Source organism: Anas platyrhynchos, chromosome 3, assembly GCF_047663525.1.
Source record: "Anas platyrhynchos isolate ZD024472 breed Pekin duck chromosome 3, IASCAAS_PekinDuck_T2T, whole genome shotgun sequence".
In the NCBI taxonomy this organism is placed as follows: Eukaryota; Metazoa; Chordata; class Aves; order Anseriformes; family Anatidae; genus Anas; species Anas platyrhynchos.
The window spans coordinates 94,774,810-94,794,534 of NC_092589.1; the positions used below are offsets into that span (position 1 = coordinate 94,774,810).

Genomic DNA, 19,725 nt, shown 5'->3' on the forward strand with positions numbered 1-19,725 from the left:
TGCGACCGTTCGCTAAAGATGAAAAGGACTGGAGCGCAAAGCTGGTGGAGCTCATGTGCTGCATGGGTCAGTGGCACGGCAGCAGGTTTGCTTTGCAGTGGAAGGGCATCAGAGCTACGTCTGCTAGCTAGCAGGGCTCTCCATGGGGAAAACTTCTCACCAGAGGCTTTGAATGGCTTTTGCTTCTTAGCTGTGCCTTGCTGTGGCTGTAAGCTGCCTGTCTGCTGGTTCCTTCACCTGCCTTCGCTGTGCTCTACCTGGAGGTCGAGCACATGAAATACTGTCGCACTGCACCTTCTTCCTAACTGGCGTTTTCTTGTCTGTTTGTTTTTTGATTAAAAACCACAAGTGTTTTTTATTCTGGTGTTTTTTTCGGCATTACAGGCGGCAGTTTTCTTCCTTGTTACGCATTTGTATATGCCATAGCTATACAATTTCTCTACAAGCATAGAAAAGAGTAATTGATATTCATATATAAAAGGAATATGGGGAGCAAGCATCATTTTTTACTTCTATTGGCATTTTAATTGAAGGTAGGGTTGAAATTAATAGTCACTACGTGTTCTAACAAGATACATGGAAGGGAATTTGGGGGATTTTTTTTTTTTTCCTGTTGTCCCAGTAACATTTTCCCAGCTGTAAACGTTTGTGGTGGTTAGTCAAAACCAGCTGAAGGTTACCTTAGGAAAACAGGCACATTGTATGCTTGTGGGCTGGTACCTGCAGTTCAGAAAAGTTGGGTTGCTTTTACAACAGCTACCCGTAATGGCACAGCTCTAAGGGAAATTAGTTCTGGATCTTTCATTTCTCTGTTTTTCCGCTCTCTACATCTGCCAAGCCAGGGCTTCTACCTTACTGGGAGAAATTACTGGTGTTGGAAATGCTGCCTTCCTGGATGAAGGCTATAGGAAAATGTCTACATAGCAAAAAGGTTTTTTACTCTGTCTGATTTTTTCCTCACACACTGCGTGTTTGCTCTTAGGTGGTCTCCTAATTCTCTTTTTGGGTCATTGACTGGTATAGGTCTGCGTGGAGCTGTGAAGAGGGAAACAGAATATGCCAGAAACTTGGAGATCATGAGCAGTATGGAAAAGGTGTTTTGGGAACAGTTCCTGCTCTGTACAGAGCCAAATGTACGAGTACACTGCACAGACTAACTGCAGGACTCATCATCGCAGTGAATGCAGGAATTAGAGGTGTTATAAAAGGATTAAAAAAAAAAAGGCCGAGAAATCATCAGTGGATCTCACATGGAAAGATGTGTACAAGCTTGTAGGAAGCTTCACAGGCTTTTGCTTGCCTTGTTTTTGAGCTAGTTCCTGAGAACTCCTTCCTCACGAGTGTGAGGAGCAGCAAGCAATGCTCTTCATGGCCCAGTGTGTGATCGCAGGCCATTTGGAAAGGCTTCAATACCACACCAGTGACTTGAATGTCCATGGATGTGCACCTCCCATAATTTTTTAGCTACCAATTTTACTTCTGTTACCTTTGACCAATACGAAAACAATATTTTAATGTAAAATCCAGGATGTGATTCAGTCTTCTAGTGATGGGTGCAGCTGACAAAAGGGTCTTGTTTGGCTACCTGAGCTCCTTGCTCCTCCTCAGCCGCGCTACAAATAGCCCAAGTCAATGAAACAGCTGCAGTTTTGTTGTAGGGGGTCTTAAGGGATCTGGCTATTTTAGGCTTGCACAGATGGTCCCGGTCCCAATGCACAGCAGCTCCTGCTCTGGGGAGCTCTGGGACCGGACGGCTCTGTAGCAGTTGTACCATCTAATGACCACACCAGGCTTTTGGGCTGAGGGAGCATCACTGTCTCTTTAGCATGGCTGTGTATGGTGTGTGTGCATACATCCCATCCGTGGTGGGATGCTTCCTTACCCTACTGCTCCTGTTACTTCTTCTTGGCATGTTGTGGGCAATCACTGATGTTAACTGCCACACCACGGAGCAAGCTGTCGGCAGTAGCTGGGCCTCAGCGCTGTTTATATTGTGGAGGTTTAAAAGAAACAAGGTGCTTTCTCTGACTATAAAGCATGTTGGAACAAAGGTGATGTTCCAGTCAAAAAGCACAGTGACCAGAAAGCCAGCTTTCATACAGTAAGGGATTTCCTATTGGAAAATCCCTTACTGTAATCATTTTTCAGATTGTAGAGGCTGGAAGTGGTATTTGTAGCTCTTAAAAGCGCGCTTTCATCTTTTTAGTTCATTTTATGAATGGTCAACTTTTCTTAGGACGTTGTGTTTCTGTTGGTGGTGCTCCTATTCCAACAGCAGGGCTGTAGCCCTGGAGGTGTTCACTTGGAACTTCTGCTCAACAACATTCTGTGCTGTCCTGCCAAAAACATTTGTATGCTATTATTTTAATTAGATATTTCAGAGCTTTTACAAGCTATTCTCTTTTTAAACCTTATTAGAATGCTATTTTTTAAAGCTGTTATAAAAAAATCTTTGTCATCATTTGTAGAGCTGTTGAAAACCCTTTTCTTTTTCCTTTTTACCTCCAGATGAACGGGACAAAGTACAGAAGAAGACCTTCACAAAATGGATAAATCAACATCTCATGAAGGTCAGTTGATATTTCTGTGATGTCTGGATGATTGATTATTGCAGCAGTGATCATGCATTTTATTAAATGTTTGATTTTGGTATGCAGTTGCATTGCATATAGTAAGGAAGTCAAACTAGCAAGATGTAAATCTCAAGGTTTCTGTCTTTGAGGAGTCATGGGGGAGTTGAAATACTGCTGTCTGATAACCCTGGGTGATCTGTTTGAATATTTGCACTTGAAGTTAAAATGGGACAAAGTTTAAGGGACACTATTTCTTTCTACAATGCTTGGCTTTTTTTCTAGCATTAGACTGCCATGGCTGTAGCAACACAGCTAAGGCAAATTAAAAAAAAAAAAAAAAAAAGGTTAAAATAATTTTTAAGTACTGTGTTGAGAAGAGGGAAGTGACCCTGAGACGGATAACTCTAGATCAGCCAGTGACATCAGTGTGTTTAGATTCATCAGTGGATTAGAAAGAGAGACCGTCTAGGGATGGAAGTCCCTTTTCAACATCTTTCTTCCGAATAAGTATTGAACTTGGTCTCAGGGACAGAGCACATCAGTTTAACAACACGTACAGCTTTTAGTCAACACAGAACTAAAGGCTGCGAGTTCACCTTTGCTGCATGGTCCTTCAGTTCTAAATTTAATCTGCTGTTTCAGCGCCAACTGTCGAGCCCAGACATTTCTCTGGAGAAACAGATTGTATAATTACTTAACATAACTGGCTTTGATTTCTTTTCAGAGGTTGAATTCACGTAGAAGTCCCATTAAATAAAAACGTATCTGCAAGCTGTCAGAGTTGAGATTTAATTAATGAGTATAATGTTCAGACACTGTTCGAAAGATTTGCTTGTGTTCATATTTAGATAAAAATGCATTTTTTAAGGGGGTCGCTTAATTATCTCTTTGTTTCTTGTGGCTGCGCTTATAGCTACTTGATAAATATTGGATGCTGAAGCATACCAGAATTTCTTCAGGGATGTTTTAAATCAGCTTTTATGGTTCCTTAAATCTTTAGAGGATGCAGAATTTTAATTTTGCATCTTTTAAACATTTGAAATCAGGGTACCTCTTGGAAATGGCATGACTCTGTGGGCTAGCCAAGCCCAGACATTGAGTTGCTCCCCATTTTTCTTAGCAATAGAAAGAGAACTTTCTCTTGCAAAGTGCAGTTTCAGTTCTTGCTGCCATGACTGAGCCATCAGGATTGCTCCTGACATCAGCCTCCGAGCAGCTGCTCTGCATAACCTCTCTGTGAGAAGGGTGAGTCTGGAGCCTCAGAATGGCACTAAATACTGCTCATACCAATAGGTTTTCCTTTACGGGTTTCCTAGACCCAAAGGAATTGTGCTGTGTAGAAACAGCTGCTCCCAGTACTTCATCTATGTAGGCAACTCCTCGCCCTGGTCCTGGGATACCCAAGTGGTCCCATGCTCTTGTTCAAGCCTGCTTGCTAATGAGAAGAGACAAAGAGGCTGCTGACCTGCTCTGTCCCCTTCTGGGAGTTCTCTGGATTTTACTCCAGATTTACAGCGTAAGAAATTTATCTGTTGTACAGTACTTCAGGCAAATTAGATTTAAAGAGAAAAAACAAACAAGCAAACAAACAACAAAAAACAGAGGAAGATTATCATTAGTCTGGCAGCAAAATGCATTCTCCAAATTAACCATCGTGCATTTGTCCTTATAACTAAAGATAATTGTGACTGTGTTTGTAGGGGCTATTTTCTCTATTAAAGATACCTTTTAAAGATGCAGGTTTAATTTTCTGTGGGATGTGAAAAACCCCATTGGAAGCTTTTTTGGAGAACAATCCTTTAATACCAGTTTAAAACAATGCCTGTTTTAACATACGAGCAGTGTACCGAAAATTATGTTTATACATACCAACATTTTCAACAATTTTAAAACATGCACAGTCATCGTTGACATACATTTTGCCTCTTGGGAATAGCTTAGAAAGGATTTAGACTCTAAACCTGTAAGGCAATCGGGTGAAGAGTTCATGCTAAATACTTTTGACTTGGTTGACAAGGTCAGTGGCATTAGGCCTTCATCTTCAAATAGTTCTTGGTGTGAGTGATTTTAGAGGTAAATATATATATGTTTGTGTGTGTATTGCTGGCCTTGATATTCATCTCAGATTGCTCACTTTAGAATTCAAGTAAAGGATTGTTAACTTACACAAATACAATTTCATAGAATCACTGAACAGTTTGGGTTGGAAAGGACTTTAAAGATCCATTTCCACACCCCCTGCCATGGGCAGGGACACCTCCCACCAGACCAGGTTGCCCAAAGCCCCATCCAGCCTGGCCTTGAGCACCTCCAGGGATGGGGCATCCACAGCTTCTCTGGGCAGCCTGTGCCAGGGCCTCACCACCCACCCTTAAAGTAAATGATTTCGTAATATCTAATCTAAATCTACCCTTTTTAAATTTAAATCCATTACTCCTTCTCCTATCACTTCCCTCCCTGACAAAGAGTCATTCTCCAGCTTTCCTGTAGGCCCTCTATAGGTACAAGAAGGCCATTATAAGGTTTCCATGGAGCCTTCTCTTCTCCAGGCTGAACAACCCCAACTCCCTCAGCCTGTCCTCATAGGAGAGGTGCTCCAGCCCTTCGATCATCCTTTGGACTCATTCTAATACATCCCATGTCCTTCTTGTGCTGGGGGCCTCAGAGCTGAACACAGGACTCCAGGTGGAGCCAGCATTGCTGGCTCATGTCGAGCTTCTCATCAATTAAGACCCCCAAGTCCTTCTCCTCAGGGCTGCTCTCAATCCATTCTCCCCCCAGCCTGTATTTGTGCTTGGGATTGCCCCGGCCCAGATGCAGGACCTTGCACTTGGCCTTGTTGAACCTCATGAGGTTCGCACAGGCCCACCTCTCCAGCCTGTCCAGGTCCCTCTGGATGGCATCCCTTCCTTCCAGTGTGTGGAACGCACCACACAGCTTGGTGTCATCGGCAACCTTGCTGAGGTTGCACTCAATCCTGCTGTCCATCTCACCGATAAAGATGTTAAACTGTCAAAATGATGGATAGTGGCTTAGCACTTTTTGACAAAAAAATTGATAATTTGACACTGGTTCTTCCATTAGCTGGGAATTTATGTAGCAACTCAGCTTTATCTTTGGGAAGTTCTCAGTCTGAAAGCAGTTGATGATACAGTTGTCAATTTTCTGTTCTTACAGCATTATTTCTAGGACCATGACTTGCACGGAAATTAAATGAATCCTTCAGATGCTCTCTCCTAAGACACAAGGGCATATTTAGGAAATACACAATAATGGGTGGAATGCAGGGAAAGCAGCACCATAAATGAACGCACTTTGGGCAGTCACTAGAGCTCTCCTGGTCTATACATTACATTGAATTTGGGTTATAGTTTTCTGCTTTTTTACCTTGGATTTTATACAAAATACATGCAACTCATACATGCTCACAGATTGCTGATAGCTTGTTGTAGAGGAAAAAGAAAAAATGAGAACTAGCCTGTTTCAGGCATCTCACTAGATTTATTTCAGCTAGTTGTCTAGATTACCTTTTTTTTTTGATGGTTATCGGAGAGAAGAGACCCTCCTGTGTGTCTTGGACCACCTTGTCTGTAGGTAACCTAAGCACCTTAGGTCAGCGTGCTTTATCTGTCACTGTACTATGGTTCAACAAGATGTGGGAAGGATAAAAGTGGTCATAGAAGTTAAGAGAGACTGTGGAAAACTTGACCACTATATGTGTGGACAGAACCCCTACTACAGACATGGGGATGGATTACAGTTTTCTTTATTTTTTTTTCCATCCTATATACGTTCTTTTTATCTCCCCTGCTTCCTTTTCTCTCTCCTGTTTCCTTTTTTTTTTTTTTTTTTCTTTTCTGTTTTTCCCCTTTTTCTTTCTTCCTCTTGCCTCTTTTTACTTTTTCCCTGGTTTAGTTCTTTCCTTGCCCATTGTAATTAATCTTCTATTCTCTTGCAACCTAATGTCCTTGGGAAAGTACCGGACTTTTATTCCTCTATAGCAGTATATTCAAAAGAGTTTTTTCTAGGTCAACAGCATGATGCTTTTATGGGGTACCATCACTTGTTGGGCGGATGGCATGGAAGCCTACTGTCGTTCTTTTAATTAAATTCTGCTTTTAAGGGACTTGCTGAGTAACCACAAACAACATGGCTGAGAAATATTTACCCTTCTGCCCTCTGCTGTCCATCTGTAGTTGCACTGGATTCAAAGCACAGAAGCGCATACTGAGCCGCAGCGTGTGAGATTAATCCCTTGGCAGTTCAGCTGACCAGTTAAGCATGTGTTTGTGTACTTTGCTAAACTAGAGCCACAGTCATTGCAGAAATATTTCCTGCAAACAATCTCTAGATACGTAGCTTTAGAGATAGATAAGTAATAGTTATTTAGAAAATTCAGCTCTTCTTTGTATACCACAGTTCATGATCAAATGGACTGCCACCACATATTTTTTTTTAAATGCTGATACTTTCTTTATAATTTTTAATACTTTTTCGTTGGGATGGTAATAGTATTGCACTCATGGAGACTACTGTTTAATGTCTGATGGAGAGCTGAGATACTGGCCTTACCTGCTGCTGTGGTATGAGCTTCCAGAGAGAAACTCACATTCCAGTGTAGGGTGGCAATGGGGATCTCATCTTTTAACTTCTTACAATGTGCCTCTGCTTCTAGCGTTTCACTTATCTGCTGTCAAAAAAGTATGTTAAATTCTAGTGCTTGCTATAGCAGTAAGTAGCACCTGACATAACAAAACTGGCTAAATTAATGAAAGAAAAAGATTTTCATTGTGGTGTATCATTCACACATGGTTAAAGAGTCTGAAATGAAATCTGATTTCCCTTAAAGCACAGAAATTTTTCTTTAAATGCCTTTGAATCCCCTGAAGCCTGAGGAAGGAATGAGAAATGTGTGAAATATAAGTAGAAATGAGATAAAAGAGGGAAAAGAAATAAGATGATGATGAAAAATGAGTAAAAGCAGACAAATTTGTCTTTGTCGTTCAGTTAGTTTTTCAAATCAATTTGAAAAATATTTTTGTAGCACCACAGCTTAGTCTTGGCAGGTTAAACAAGATGTTTTGAAGTACTTAGTTTCTTTATCAGAAATTATCATGTACAGAAAAATGGGATTAAAGGCAAGGTGACCAGAGATGGGTTAGATCAGTGCTCTGATGGGAAATAGAGGTATGTAATGGACACCTAGGGAAAGGTGGGATGGTAAAATGATCTTTCTCTTTTCATAGAATCACAGAATCATTAAGGTTGGAAGAAACCTCCAAGATCATCTGGTCCAACCACCACCTACCACCAATGTCATCCACTAAACCAAGTCCCAAAGTGCCAGGTCCAACCTTTCCTTCAACACCCCCGGGGATGGTGATGCTGCCACTTCCCTGGGCAAAAGTGGTTCCCTTCTTCGTTGAAGGAAAGGTTGTAGAGCACCTCTTAACTGACCTTCCAGCAGCAGCATGGGACCCTGGGGTGCCTTGAGCAGCTGCCTTGAGAGGGAGCCTCTCCTGCCCATGGCACTGCAGAGGGCACCGCCACCTGCTGCCCCCAGCAGCATGGGTTGTCTTGGGACCCTCAACCAGTGGGACCTAGGAAGAAGCGTGCAGGCAATGGGAGCAGTGGGCAGCATCCCTGCACATTCATTAGTTGCCCCAAAAGTCACTTGCAAAGGTATTATGGGCAAGAAGGCTTTTAGAAGTAGCTGGACAAAATGCTTTTAGACCTACTGTTCTAAAGCTCTGTGTTCAGAATTGCATGCTGTGTTGCAGTGATACATTGGTAGTACAGTGTAGAAAGAAGTGCTTTTTGTTGTGCAAAGACTAAATGCATAATTCATAATAGAAACCCAGTGCTATTGATTCCCGAGTCCTTCAGACAGCTCATGGTTTGCAAATGGCATCTTGCATCAATACCTTCATGAAACGTTCAGGTATGCATTTAATGGCGGAGGAACCATTCTGGTACGATGCAGTCATTCCCTTGCTGAAAGCTGGCACTTCACTGACACTAGTGCTTATCGTTAGAGATAGCACTACTCTACGATATCTTCTTCTTAGCCATGCAGTTAATCCGTTATTTAACATTCCCCACCTCTTCTTTTAGGAATGAACGCTCTTTAGCTCTACATTTTTATTTGTTTTAAGGCATTAAATCCTTGGTGTTAGTCTAACTGTGTTTTTTTTTTTTTTTTTTAAGACATTTACTGCCTTTCATATCTGAAATATACTTTGAAAATTCCTTTTTTTTTTTTTTTTTCTGTGTTAATAAAAATAGTAAAAAGATTGCTTGCTGTGCAAGTGCATACAAATGAATCTTCTGCGTGTTCCTCCTGGTTATTTTTGACAGCTGTTGTAAACTGTACAGCCCCACTTCAAACACAGCATGCAGCTTGCTGCGCTCACTGCTTTAGTCTTTGGGTGTGGCTGAGGTATGAGGATTTCCTCCTCTATTCCATTTTTTTCAATGTTCAGCAGGACCTATTTGTAGAGGTAGACAGACTCTTTCATTTTTTCTCCTAAAAATTTTTGACCATTTCATATTCAGGACTATACTCAAACATCTTTCCGAAGCAGAAGTATTCAGCAGTTAATGCTGTAAAGAAATACTTGATTTCGTTATTATCTCTGGAAATATGTATGATTATAATTTACTCATATCACATGGTGTATACAAATTTTTCAAAAATCTTCCTCTCAAAAGTAAGCCACACAGCATCTGTGATCTGCTTAGTATAATCTACAGGTGTTTGCAAAGCAGATCAACAAGCAAACTCAGGACTTTTTAGGTGTTTATTAGAAGTTTAGACGAGGGAGGAAGGTAACCAGGAGTTGTTGAGGATGATGAGGCAGTGACAAAATGTGAACGTTTTAGAGGCTGATGATAAACCGCATCACAGAATCTCTCTGCTAGCAAATAAATAAATCAAGTCAATAAAAACTGTGCCACAGACTTCAAGTTTATTTGATCCTTTTTAATGCATGCAGACTTGATGACTAATTGGGAGTAGGAAAGAGAATAATTGAAAACAGTAAATTAAATATGCATGAAATATAGCTTAAGTGCATTGATATTTTTATGGCATGCAGCACTTTTGGAACAGGTGAGTGTATGTTTTTGTGATCCTTTTTATTGTTTTTTAAAATTGTTTTATGTAGGTTCTTATATGAGAAAGGATGAATACAGGGAGAATTAAGTCTACTGTGAGATTACTCTATGGTGGAATAGAAACACTAGAACCAATGTTTCCTATAATAGACTAATATATTAATTCATTCTCTTTTTGTGGGTTCATTGTTTGCAATTAGCTCTCAGCACAGATTTTATTCAATATTTAATTATTTATCCTTAGAGATCAGAAGAGATAAAATTCTACCATTTGCAATTAAGTGTTGGGTTTTTAATTAATTGTTAAATTATGCATGAAATTATATTTTATCTATATACTTTTGATGTGTCCACATTTAATAATCATTTATATACCAATTTAGAAATACTCGGGCTTGATCTTGCCCCCATGAGGCCAATGTAACTGTGCCATTGGCTCCGGTGGGAGTAGTGTTTGTCCCTTTAGCTGGACTCCAGACAGCAAGCAACTGCAAACATTCAGTCATAAACATGCCAAACTATTTAGTTCTGCAACAATATTTTGTATACTTTGGGATGCCAGGCTTGATCTGAGGTAATACAGGTGTGTGCCTGCATGGGGACGTGGGAATATATCTGAGTAAACAAGTTTTTTCCTGTAAAGAAGCACATATTGTCTGTTAAAGATGATTTTGGTGCTTTGAACAGTGAGATTTAAAGGTAGTAGTAATGTAATGTTTAAAATCCTCATCTACCTACTGAAATACAGCATCTGGATTTTAGTCAGAATATTGTTCAGTCTGCAAACCTTATCTCTTACCTGCTTTAGGCAGGTGTAGAGCATATTGCCTTTGGCCTGAGTTAATGCATCCTTGTAGTTTTAAGCTATGAAAGCTGGATTTATTGGTTGGGTTTGATACGTGCTATTAACATTACATTTCAATACTTCAAACAATTCATCCATGATGAGGTAGCATGTGGTCCAAGGCTGGAAGGGAGAGGGCAAACTGGAAGGATGGAGGTTGAAGAAGATTGCTCGCACTGTGAAACAGATGCACATCTCCGGCCAAAGATAAAATGAAACGAAAGGTGGTCGTGGCTGCTGTTGATTCGAGGTGTTGAATGGGAACAAGGAGGTCAACAATAGTTTTTTGGTCACCATCTAGCATTCAAAGCACAGGACTTTGTGGCAATCATTTATCCTCATAACCGACAGAAAAAACAGGTGTAGGGGGTCTGCATTTAAACTGGTCATCTGCATGCCCTTTGTGGCCTATGCAAAAAAGAGTTATTTCTGTGGCACAACTGAGCTCATCCTCAGCTACGTGTGCCCAACAGGTCGGGGCTCACTGTGTGCTCTTTGCCAGCCTGTTGCAGGAATGAGAGGGGCTACCCCTATCCCTGGTGTTGTGGGATAAGTGCCACCCAGAGACAGACCTTCAGCCTGTCAGAGCATGCTGGAAATAACGCTTGTTTTAGCAGGTTAAGAAAGTTGCTAGCAAAACTGCTGGTTAGTTAGATCTCCACTGGTGGGGAAGCACTGCTTCAAAATATAAAAGGCGAATGTCACTTAACAGCAAGTGATTGCAAAACCGCAGGCTCACCTTTCAAAGAAAAGAGAGAAGTGAGAAGAAAAAAAAATGACAGCGAGCTTCTAAGCAGCCAAACTCAGCAAACTCGGGAAACCACTAGGTAGGGTCTCCTGGGGAGGTAATCTAAGAGAGGAAGGAATGCAGGAGCTCTGGCAGTCGCTGAACGCGCTTGTGTTGAAGACACAAAGGCAGGCTGCAGAGGGGAACGCAGATAGGAGGCACAGTATAGAATATATTGCTGCTGGTAAGAGATGCGTCGAATGAAAAGGAGCCATACAAAAAAATGGAAATAAAGGTAATAGGACTAAAGATTTGTATAAAAGAGTTAGTAAAGCATGATGGGATACAGTCAGACAAGCAAAGGTCCAAAAATGAGTTACGGTAAGAGAGTGACAAGTCCACGAGAGAAGGGTTCTGTAATTATGCCAGAATATGAAGAAGAAAGGGGAAATACAGATGCATTATCGAAGGAGAAAAATGAAATGCATTATTGAATGGTGTAAAGAAGGCTGAAGTACTCCATCCTCTTTAGGCTGCATAATATTGACTTGATGAAACACATTTTAATAAGATTTGAATGGAATTAAGATAAGGAAAGGTCAGTTTAAAGAATATTTAGAGAAGTTATGTGCTTTCTAGTTGCACAGTTTTATTCACCCAACAGTTAGAAACTAATTGAAGGCATTTTATCATTTTATTTAAGAATTCACAAAAGACTGGGGAGTCCAGAGTATAGCAAGCACAATACCTCTCTCCCAAACGGAAGAAAAGAACGGGGAATTACAGACCTCACAGAGTAATTCACTCCTTGGCAAGGCAGTGAGGCAAATTATTGAACTATCATCTATCCAACCTTGGGTTGGACGACTGATCTTTGAAAGTGAGCAGAACCAGGGGATGCTGTGTGCATGGTGTACCTGAAGTTTTTGACGTGCTCCCACATGTAGCCTCACTAGCAGGTTACTATCAGAAAGCTTGAATGAAAGGATCTGATATAGTTTGCTTGGGTGTTGTCATCAGTAACAGCTGTGACTGCAGCCAAACCTGGCACTTGCGAGAGCCACGGCCTCCATCGTGGCTGCTGTCATGGCTGCCACAGGGGCCATACAAGTGAGCAAGGACCCGCTGTCCTTTCCATCAAGAGATGGGTCTGGACAACTTTCTGTGCTGCATCCTCAAGTAAGGACTCAAGCTCTGTCACTTCATCCTTGCGGTTTTACCCTGTTTCTGTAAGGCTGTGGCTGCACCTTTCTGTGGCTCAGGCCTGGTGTCACGTTGGCAATAGGAAGCACGGCCTTCACCCCGCCACGCTTCTTACAGGGTCCATCTCCTCTACTGGGATGAGTTCACTCATGACCAGGAAGCTCCAGTAGCTGCAGATTAACTCCTCACCATCTCTGTGGGCCAGCACAGTGCTTAGGAGACAAGGAGACAGCTCATAACCCTGCCTTCTTGTAGACACGTGTGGCTCTCCCTGGTGTTTGTGGGCATGAGGTTGTGAAACTCCATGTGGCTGAGCTATGCCACATCATTATGATGGCAAGAAGTTTGCATCTGTAATAAAGCATTAAGAAGACAAGTTTTCTTGGAAAATCAAGGACAGGTTGTGAGGAACTATATTTACTTAGTCTGAAACACAAGACTGAACAGAGACACATTGACATGTCCTCAGTATGTAAAAAAGGAGATATGCAGAGGTGGGGGTGAACAGGTCTTTTCCAAAGTCAGGCTCTAAGGAGGGAGCAACAAAAAATTTGGCTTAGTTTACGTATGATTTAGTTTGAAGATTAGCAAGGCAAAGTACCCCCCCAAAAGATAGTAAGCATAGTAAAACATAGAAGTGTACATATCATCTTGTAAAATTTCCTTCATTTGAATTTTCAAGAATAAATTAAGCATCTCTGGAGCACGTACACCAAACTTAATCTGCTTCACTTCATGGAATTGAATAAGATGATCTGTTTAGTCCTTTTTAGCCTCACATTTGTATTATTCTGGGATAGTGACAAGCCTAATATAGACCAACCCTGTTATGAAAATAATTTTCAACTTTGAGTCTTAGAGCTGACCAATGACAAGTTCTTTATGAAGCTTATATTTTCATTAAATTAGTGATTTCAATTTGCATATATCCTACAGTTTCAGTGGGAATGCCTGCTTTCAGTGGGTATCGTGAAGGTAATGTGAAACTTATTAATGTTTGCTTTCAATTCTTCATTGCTTGCTATTAATGCATTTGTAAGTAAAATATTTTTGAAAGGGAATAGAATAAAAGTTACAAATTAGGCTTTAAGCAGGTTGTGAGTCACATTTTAGTTATTACCAGCAATACGTGCTGAGGCTGCATCTCATAACAACCAGAAAATAAGAGATTTTTAGAGGGTTTTATAATGTACTTTTTATTTTTTTTTATATAAAATTTATGCATAGTCTTATACACAAAAACATCTGAACAAGGAGCCTGGCATTGAGGAAAAATCATAAAGGGCTACTGAGATGCAAAACAGGGGAGGGATAGACATCCTGGGCGTTAGTCACAACTAGTCACAACTAGTTCATGAGCTGGGAGCATTGCACAGGACCTCCCTTGCCTTGCAGTGTGTGGCATCTTTCGTGCTCACTGGGAGATGTTCATAGGGTGAAGGTTACTTTGGTGAAATAGGTACTAAAGCTGGTAATACATGTAGGTACTAAACAGGTACTAAAGCTCTGTAACTTAATATTTTTGGACTTAAAACTGTGGCAATAATGGAGTAGATGTCTGTTTTGTGTTCGTAGATAAGCATTTCTGCTGAGCTTATGAATCTGTACAACATGGGCTTCATTCAGATGTATTTGTTGATCCCAATATGCAAAGTTAGTTGCAGCCAACCAAGACTGTGGAAGTTACAAGCAGTGGAGGTAGTGCAATGATAAAGCTGTTAAGTGGAATGGGATCTTTGGAGGTATTTTTAATGGCCAGACCTTGATTCTAGTGCTGACAACACATATTAATTGATGTAGTCCTTTACCTCAGAAAGATCTGAGAATGAGCTGAAATGGAGACAAGATTTATTTTTCTGTAATAGGCAGAAATAAGGATTTTTTTGGGAAAAAAAAAAAATACTTAAGACTTTTGGTTAAACTTGTTCTGTATAATAATTGTTTGAGATATCACACAACTACTGAAATCCAGAAAAGAACTCATAAATGTGCATATTTGTGTCCTACTTCTTGCTTATTACATATATAAGATTATGCACTTGCTTGCATACTTGCTGATTTGGAGATTAGGAGAATACTGGAATGCATTTCATGAAACTGAATATAGGAACATAATAAATGTAAGGACAAGGTTTAGCAATATCCTGAGTTTCTTTCTTTTTTTCTTTTTTCTTTCTTTTTTTTTTTTTTTTTTAATGTGAACAATAGTATATTTACCTTATAGTCAAACAAGTGTTTTTTAATGATGTTACTTTATTAAGAGTTATCCAGAGAAGCAATGGAGGGCAGTGGGTTAATCTGGCAATCTAGATGTCTGGAAGAGTTATGAAGGTTAATGTAAAAAAAAATTTTGATACAAATTCAAGTACAAGGACAGGGTTTCAGAGGGGTGGAACACACTAAGTGTGTTCAAATCACAAAGTACCAATGCTAGTAGTGTGTACAGTGTTGGCTGGACAAGTATGTGAAGGATCAGTCCAAGGACACAGCCAAGGATGAATCTTCTGTTCTAAAATATCTGTTATAAAGATCAGGGATGTTGAACTAGCTTTGTATGGGAGACTTGTTTAAAGGTAACTTAGTATATTTGAAATCATAAAGGGGTTTTATGAAATGGAGTACCATTAGCCAAGCCTGCTGCTTGGGAAAGTTAATATCCAGAACAAAAACAAATGGCTAGAAAACTATGAGTATGAAATAAAGAACAATTTATTTTCAGAGTAGCTACAAGAGAACTTTTCAGTATGATGGATTATTGGACTGGTGAGCAAACGAAACAAGTGAAAGGGAGTTTTTGACAGCTGGACCTAAACGTGGATTGACCAGGCTTTGCTTGCCAGTGAACAGGCGTGCAGAAGAGACTGAGAACAAGTTTTCCCTTTGTGCCATCTTGCCACCCACTTGCAGTCAGGCCAGGGGGGGAAGCAAGTCAGCGTCTGCTTGGCCGTGCATGTCCAGCACGAGCGCATTCACACAGAGACGGAGGAACAGCACCATCTGCAGCTGAGTGCTTGTGCTGGCTGCACCCACTGCTGTCCCCTGAGGAAAAGCTGTGCCTGAAGGTCACCATTTCAGGGCTACCCAGGGATTAAATTATGCCAGAATTTGAATTTGCTTATTTTCTATAGAACGGGTGCATCTTATTATAGGCTTCAGTATAAAACAAAGGTCATGACCAGGATATGTATTTGGAGTTTGTTGTTTCCCCAGAATTTCTATCAGGTAAAATTTTGGTTAAAAATAAGGAGATTAAAGAACGTAAGACAGAGTCAGGGAGAGGATGTTGATCTGCACAGAACAGCTTCTGCTCCCTGATCTGTAGGGGTGCCATTGGGTTGGCGACGGGCCACAGCTCAGAGCCTGGCTGTGCCAAGCAGGCTGGTGGGATCTGAATTACCCGTGGTGGAGTGGCCTTGGGGTGTATCAAGCAACACTCGTGTATGCTATGTGGGGCAATTTAAGAAGTCTGCAGAGCAAAATAAGTAGTACTGAAGACATTGGAGGAAGCAGCCTTGCTTGGCAAATCAGTCACATGGGAAAATTTTGACAAATCCGATATTCTGACAATTACATGCTGCATTTTCGCAAGGATCTTGTTGCAGCCTGTTCAGAGCTTTTAGGAAGAACTGCATAAATCATGCTTTGTGTGTGTTGGCATGGTAAATCTTTATTTTTGCATGAAAACAAAATAAAACTCTTTGTATAAGGTCTTTTTGTTCTTTATTTGTGTTTTACAGTTATTTGCCATGCAGTTAGAACTGGCAGTGTGCTTCCTTTGTATTCACAAAGTGACAAGACTGAAAGATACAAATTTTCCAAACTTCGAGAAAGCTGTTTCCTCATTCCTCACTAGTGCTTGTTGTACAATTTGTCTTCCAGAAACAATCTTCAATATATTTTTAAAAAGCTGAAAAATTAGGGAAGCTCATGAGGATGTCAGGACCTTAGGCAGTGGCCAGAGCAGTGTTTCAGTGGTCTGAGTGCTGGTGACGTTTTCTGTGGAGCGGTGCAATTACAGCAGCTTTTAACCATCCGTGTCTGTTATCTCAGAAAAAGTATTTACTGTAGCTGAAAATCTGAAGCCCTTTGCGTGATCCAAAATGTACCGAAGTGAATGGGAGTCTTACATGATCTTTCTACAGGCGTTAAGTCAGATTCTTAAAATTTGGAGTTTATTGTTAAACCAGCGGTGGCCCCGTGCCAGTTGTCACTTGGATTTATCAGTGACCTCAGTGGTAATTAAGGCCTGACCTTTTTCTTTTCCAAACACACCCACTGCAGCCCTAACTGTTGAGTCCTGTCCCATTTTCCTTCCGAGGAGCTGGTAGGGCTTTGTATCTGAGCTGTGCATTTAATTAACTTCACTTCCCCGAGCGAACAAAGTGGTACTTGAAAAGCCTTTCCCAGGCTGTGTAGCCTGAAAGGCCTCTGTTGGCTCTGTCGTATTGTAATTCTTGATGATGCCTGGGGATAACACTGGTTTTTAATAAAGGCTTGTCAGCAAAACTTCAGTTCCTCAAAAACAGGAATCAGATTTGATTCGACTGCTGCCAGTTCTGAAAACTGTAAGGAGAGGCCTGGTTTGGCTTGTTCTCTGCACCATCGCTTCAGCTTACCTGTGGCATAGATAAGAAAAATCCCAATATTTGAAGAAAGATACGTGATTACGATCGTCTGCTTTCTTCAGCCTGTACAAACTGGAACGGTTGCAAGAGTGTGAGCACAAAGCTTGCCTTGGCTCCAAGGCCTGCGGCCCCAGGGTCGTGCAGTTGCCTCACTTCCTTGAGGGAGTTCCTGGCTGCCTCTGGCACATGGGAGTAGCTGCTGGCTGTTCCTGCCTTATCTGATCATATGCTCACTCTGGCCTCTTTTGCCTTCTCCTCAGTATTCTGCAACACATTATTTCCTTTCCTTCCTCTGCTGTTTCAGTTGAGAACGCAATCCCTTGCATTTTAGGCACTGGGCTGGAGCATGCTGTGCCGTAGCACCAGTGTCTGTGAGGTGTCTCCGTGCTGGGTGTGCATCCACTGTATGCACAGAAAGGGCCACAACACTATTTTCCTGCCAGATTTTCTTCTGAAGCAGAAAAAGGGGCGAGATTGTTTTCATAGAGTTTTAGCAGGGCATGTTCTTTCCTTCCTTTCAACACCAAGCAGTTTTTGCTTGCAGATGCAGCAGGGACAGACTTTCCCATATCATCCATACAGGCATACACAACCAGATTTTGTCCAATATCAGTACAACACAACTAAACTGTCAAGAAAAAAAGAAGTGGGTTAGTTTCATCTCACTTTTCTTTTGTAGAGTTATGGTCAGATTCGCTACCTGGCTGTGGCTCTGTGAAGTGCATCAGTGAAAGAGGTTTTAGATGACTTCACTGCCAAGTCACAGCCTGTAGCATGTGTGATTCATGTGGAAGATAGCTTGTTCTTTGCCATGGCCTGTGGCAAAACCAGAGGTCAGTTTGTGCAGATTCAGTTCAGGTGTGTAGTTACCTAGGGCCGTTGAGATGTGTTAGGGAATTCAGGACAGGTTTGTGAGAGGCTGACAGGACGGACTTCAGCAAACCTGCATCCTCCTGGAGAAGAAGCCTTGGGGCAAGTGGCATAACCCTCAGCACATGAAATGGTCTTAGGTGTGTGCCCATGCAGCTGAATCAAGGCTTCGTTTTGTGTCACTGGAAATGAGACCCAGGCAGGCTGAAGGCGATGGTGTCAGGTTTGTTGTGACACCGGCCTACAGAAAAGGAAATCAAGCCCTGTGGCTCAGGGCCTTTGACTGCAGAAGGGGAACTGTACACGAGGTTGTAACTGATAACAACTCGATTACAGGGTCAACCAAATGCGTCAGCTGAACAGTATGATGAAGCTATGTGAGTTATGCAGGGTATTAATTTGCTAGATTTCAGAGGCAGCGACATCTTTACGGTCTCCATTTGTAGAGTGCCTAAAGTGCTGGGATCTGGGGCAGGATTACAGCTCCGCGTCTGCTACAATTTTAAAAGCAGTTTTTATTAGTGGCAGCGCAGGTTCCTCAATGCAGGGCTTAAGTTTACTGGGAATGTATGATATGAAAAATATCTCATGCTCATATTGAGGGGGGTGGAGCTTTACTTGACACAAACATTGTAGTATGCATGCCAGAAGAAGAAGATCAGAAGATGAATCATCTCTGAAACAGTACCTTAAATCTTCCCTGTCTGCTTTTGACTGATGAAGCCATTTTGCTTCTGGTTTGTCATATGCCCCATAGCCACTAAATACCTCCCACATCTTCCTTAAAGAATCTCTTGTCATGCCCAAATTATCCGGTCTCCCACACTCACATGGGTATATTGCAAAAAGCTGCCTGAGGCAGCATGTAACCTACTTTGCACGTGGACCTTGCAGAGTGTAGGGCTGACAATTCTGCTGTTTTATTGAAAAGCCACAAGAAGTCTTAATGAAATGCACGGGGGGTCTGCAAATCCTGTGGGTCCATCCAGGAGCTCCCACCTGAATGCTGTGGTACGACACGATTTGAAGGAGTCTTGGATGTGTTAGGAAAACAGCAGTGAAACAATACTTAGTTTTGTGTGTTTAAAGATCTAAGAATTCATTATATGTGTTGAGAGGCAAAACCTGCCTGAGTGATGATTGAGAGGTTTTTTGAGCTTTTCCTCAAGTGGCAATATAGGATCTCCTGAGAAGCACAAGGTGTTCCTTCGAGATGTGGCCTCCTGCGTTGAGTGAACACACTTGCCCAAAATACATCAATTGCCCAAATACATCTTTTTAGGTGCACATCTGCTGCTCAGGGCATTGGAACAAATTCCTTATTATGTTATCCTGTGCTAGCATGTCACAGTCGTATGTCCTAATCAATTAATCTTCTCAATAACTGTCAGTCAATGGCAGAACTAAGAAAGAAGTCTAAGGCATATATTGCTGTTTTTCCTGTTGTGAAACCTCTATGGCACTTTCTTCATAAACAGTATGGATTTATCTCTGAAACATCTGTGATTTCTAGAAAGATGAATTGGGGAAAATGTTTGGTTCTGAAATACTTTGGAAACCTCAGAGTATAAGAAACAAACAGAAAGTAAACAAATGTGCATTGTGAGAGACAGGCCAGAGGATAAATAATCTTTAAGGCACAAAATTAAACTGCATCTAATGAGGAAACAAAATGGACAGATTAGAAACTGTTAAATTTTGTTGTCTCACAATTCTGCACATTGCTATTGTCAGGAATTTTGTGTTGAAAAGGGTGGATATGCCGAC

The 19,725-nt window shown here is 41.2% G+C and overlaps 1 protein-coding gene across 38 annotated transcripts in view; it reads left to right on the forward strand.

Annotated features, from left to right (window-relative positions):
* The window catches only part of DST (dystonin), a 297,166-nt gene that overhangs the window by 88,854 nt on the left and 188,587 nt on the right, over positions 1–19,725 (forward strand). For all 38 annotated transcript variants that reach the window (XM_072036347.1, XM_038176486.2, XM_072036332.1 and 35 more), the window contains one exon: positions 2,509–2,570. In XM_072036347.1, the coding sequence (XP_071892448.1) occupies positions 2,509–2,570 (62 nt within the window). The remainder of the gene's footprint in view (positions 1–2,508; positions 2,571–19,725) is intronic.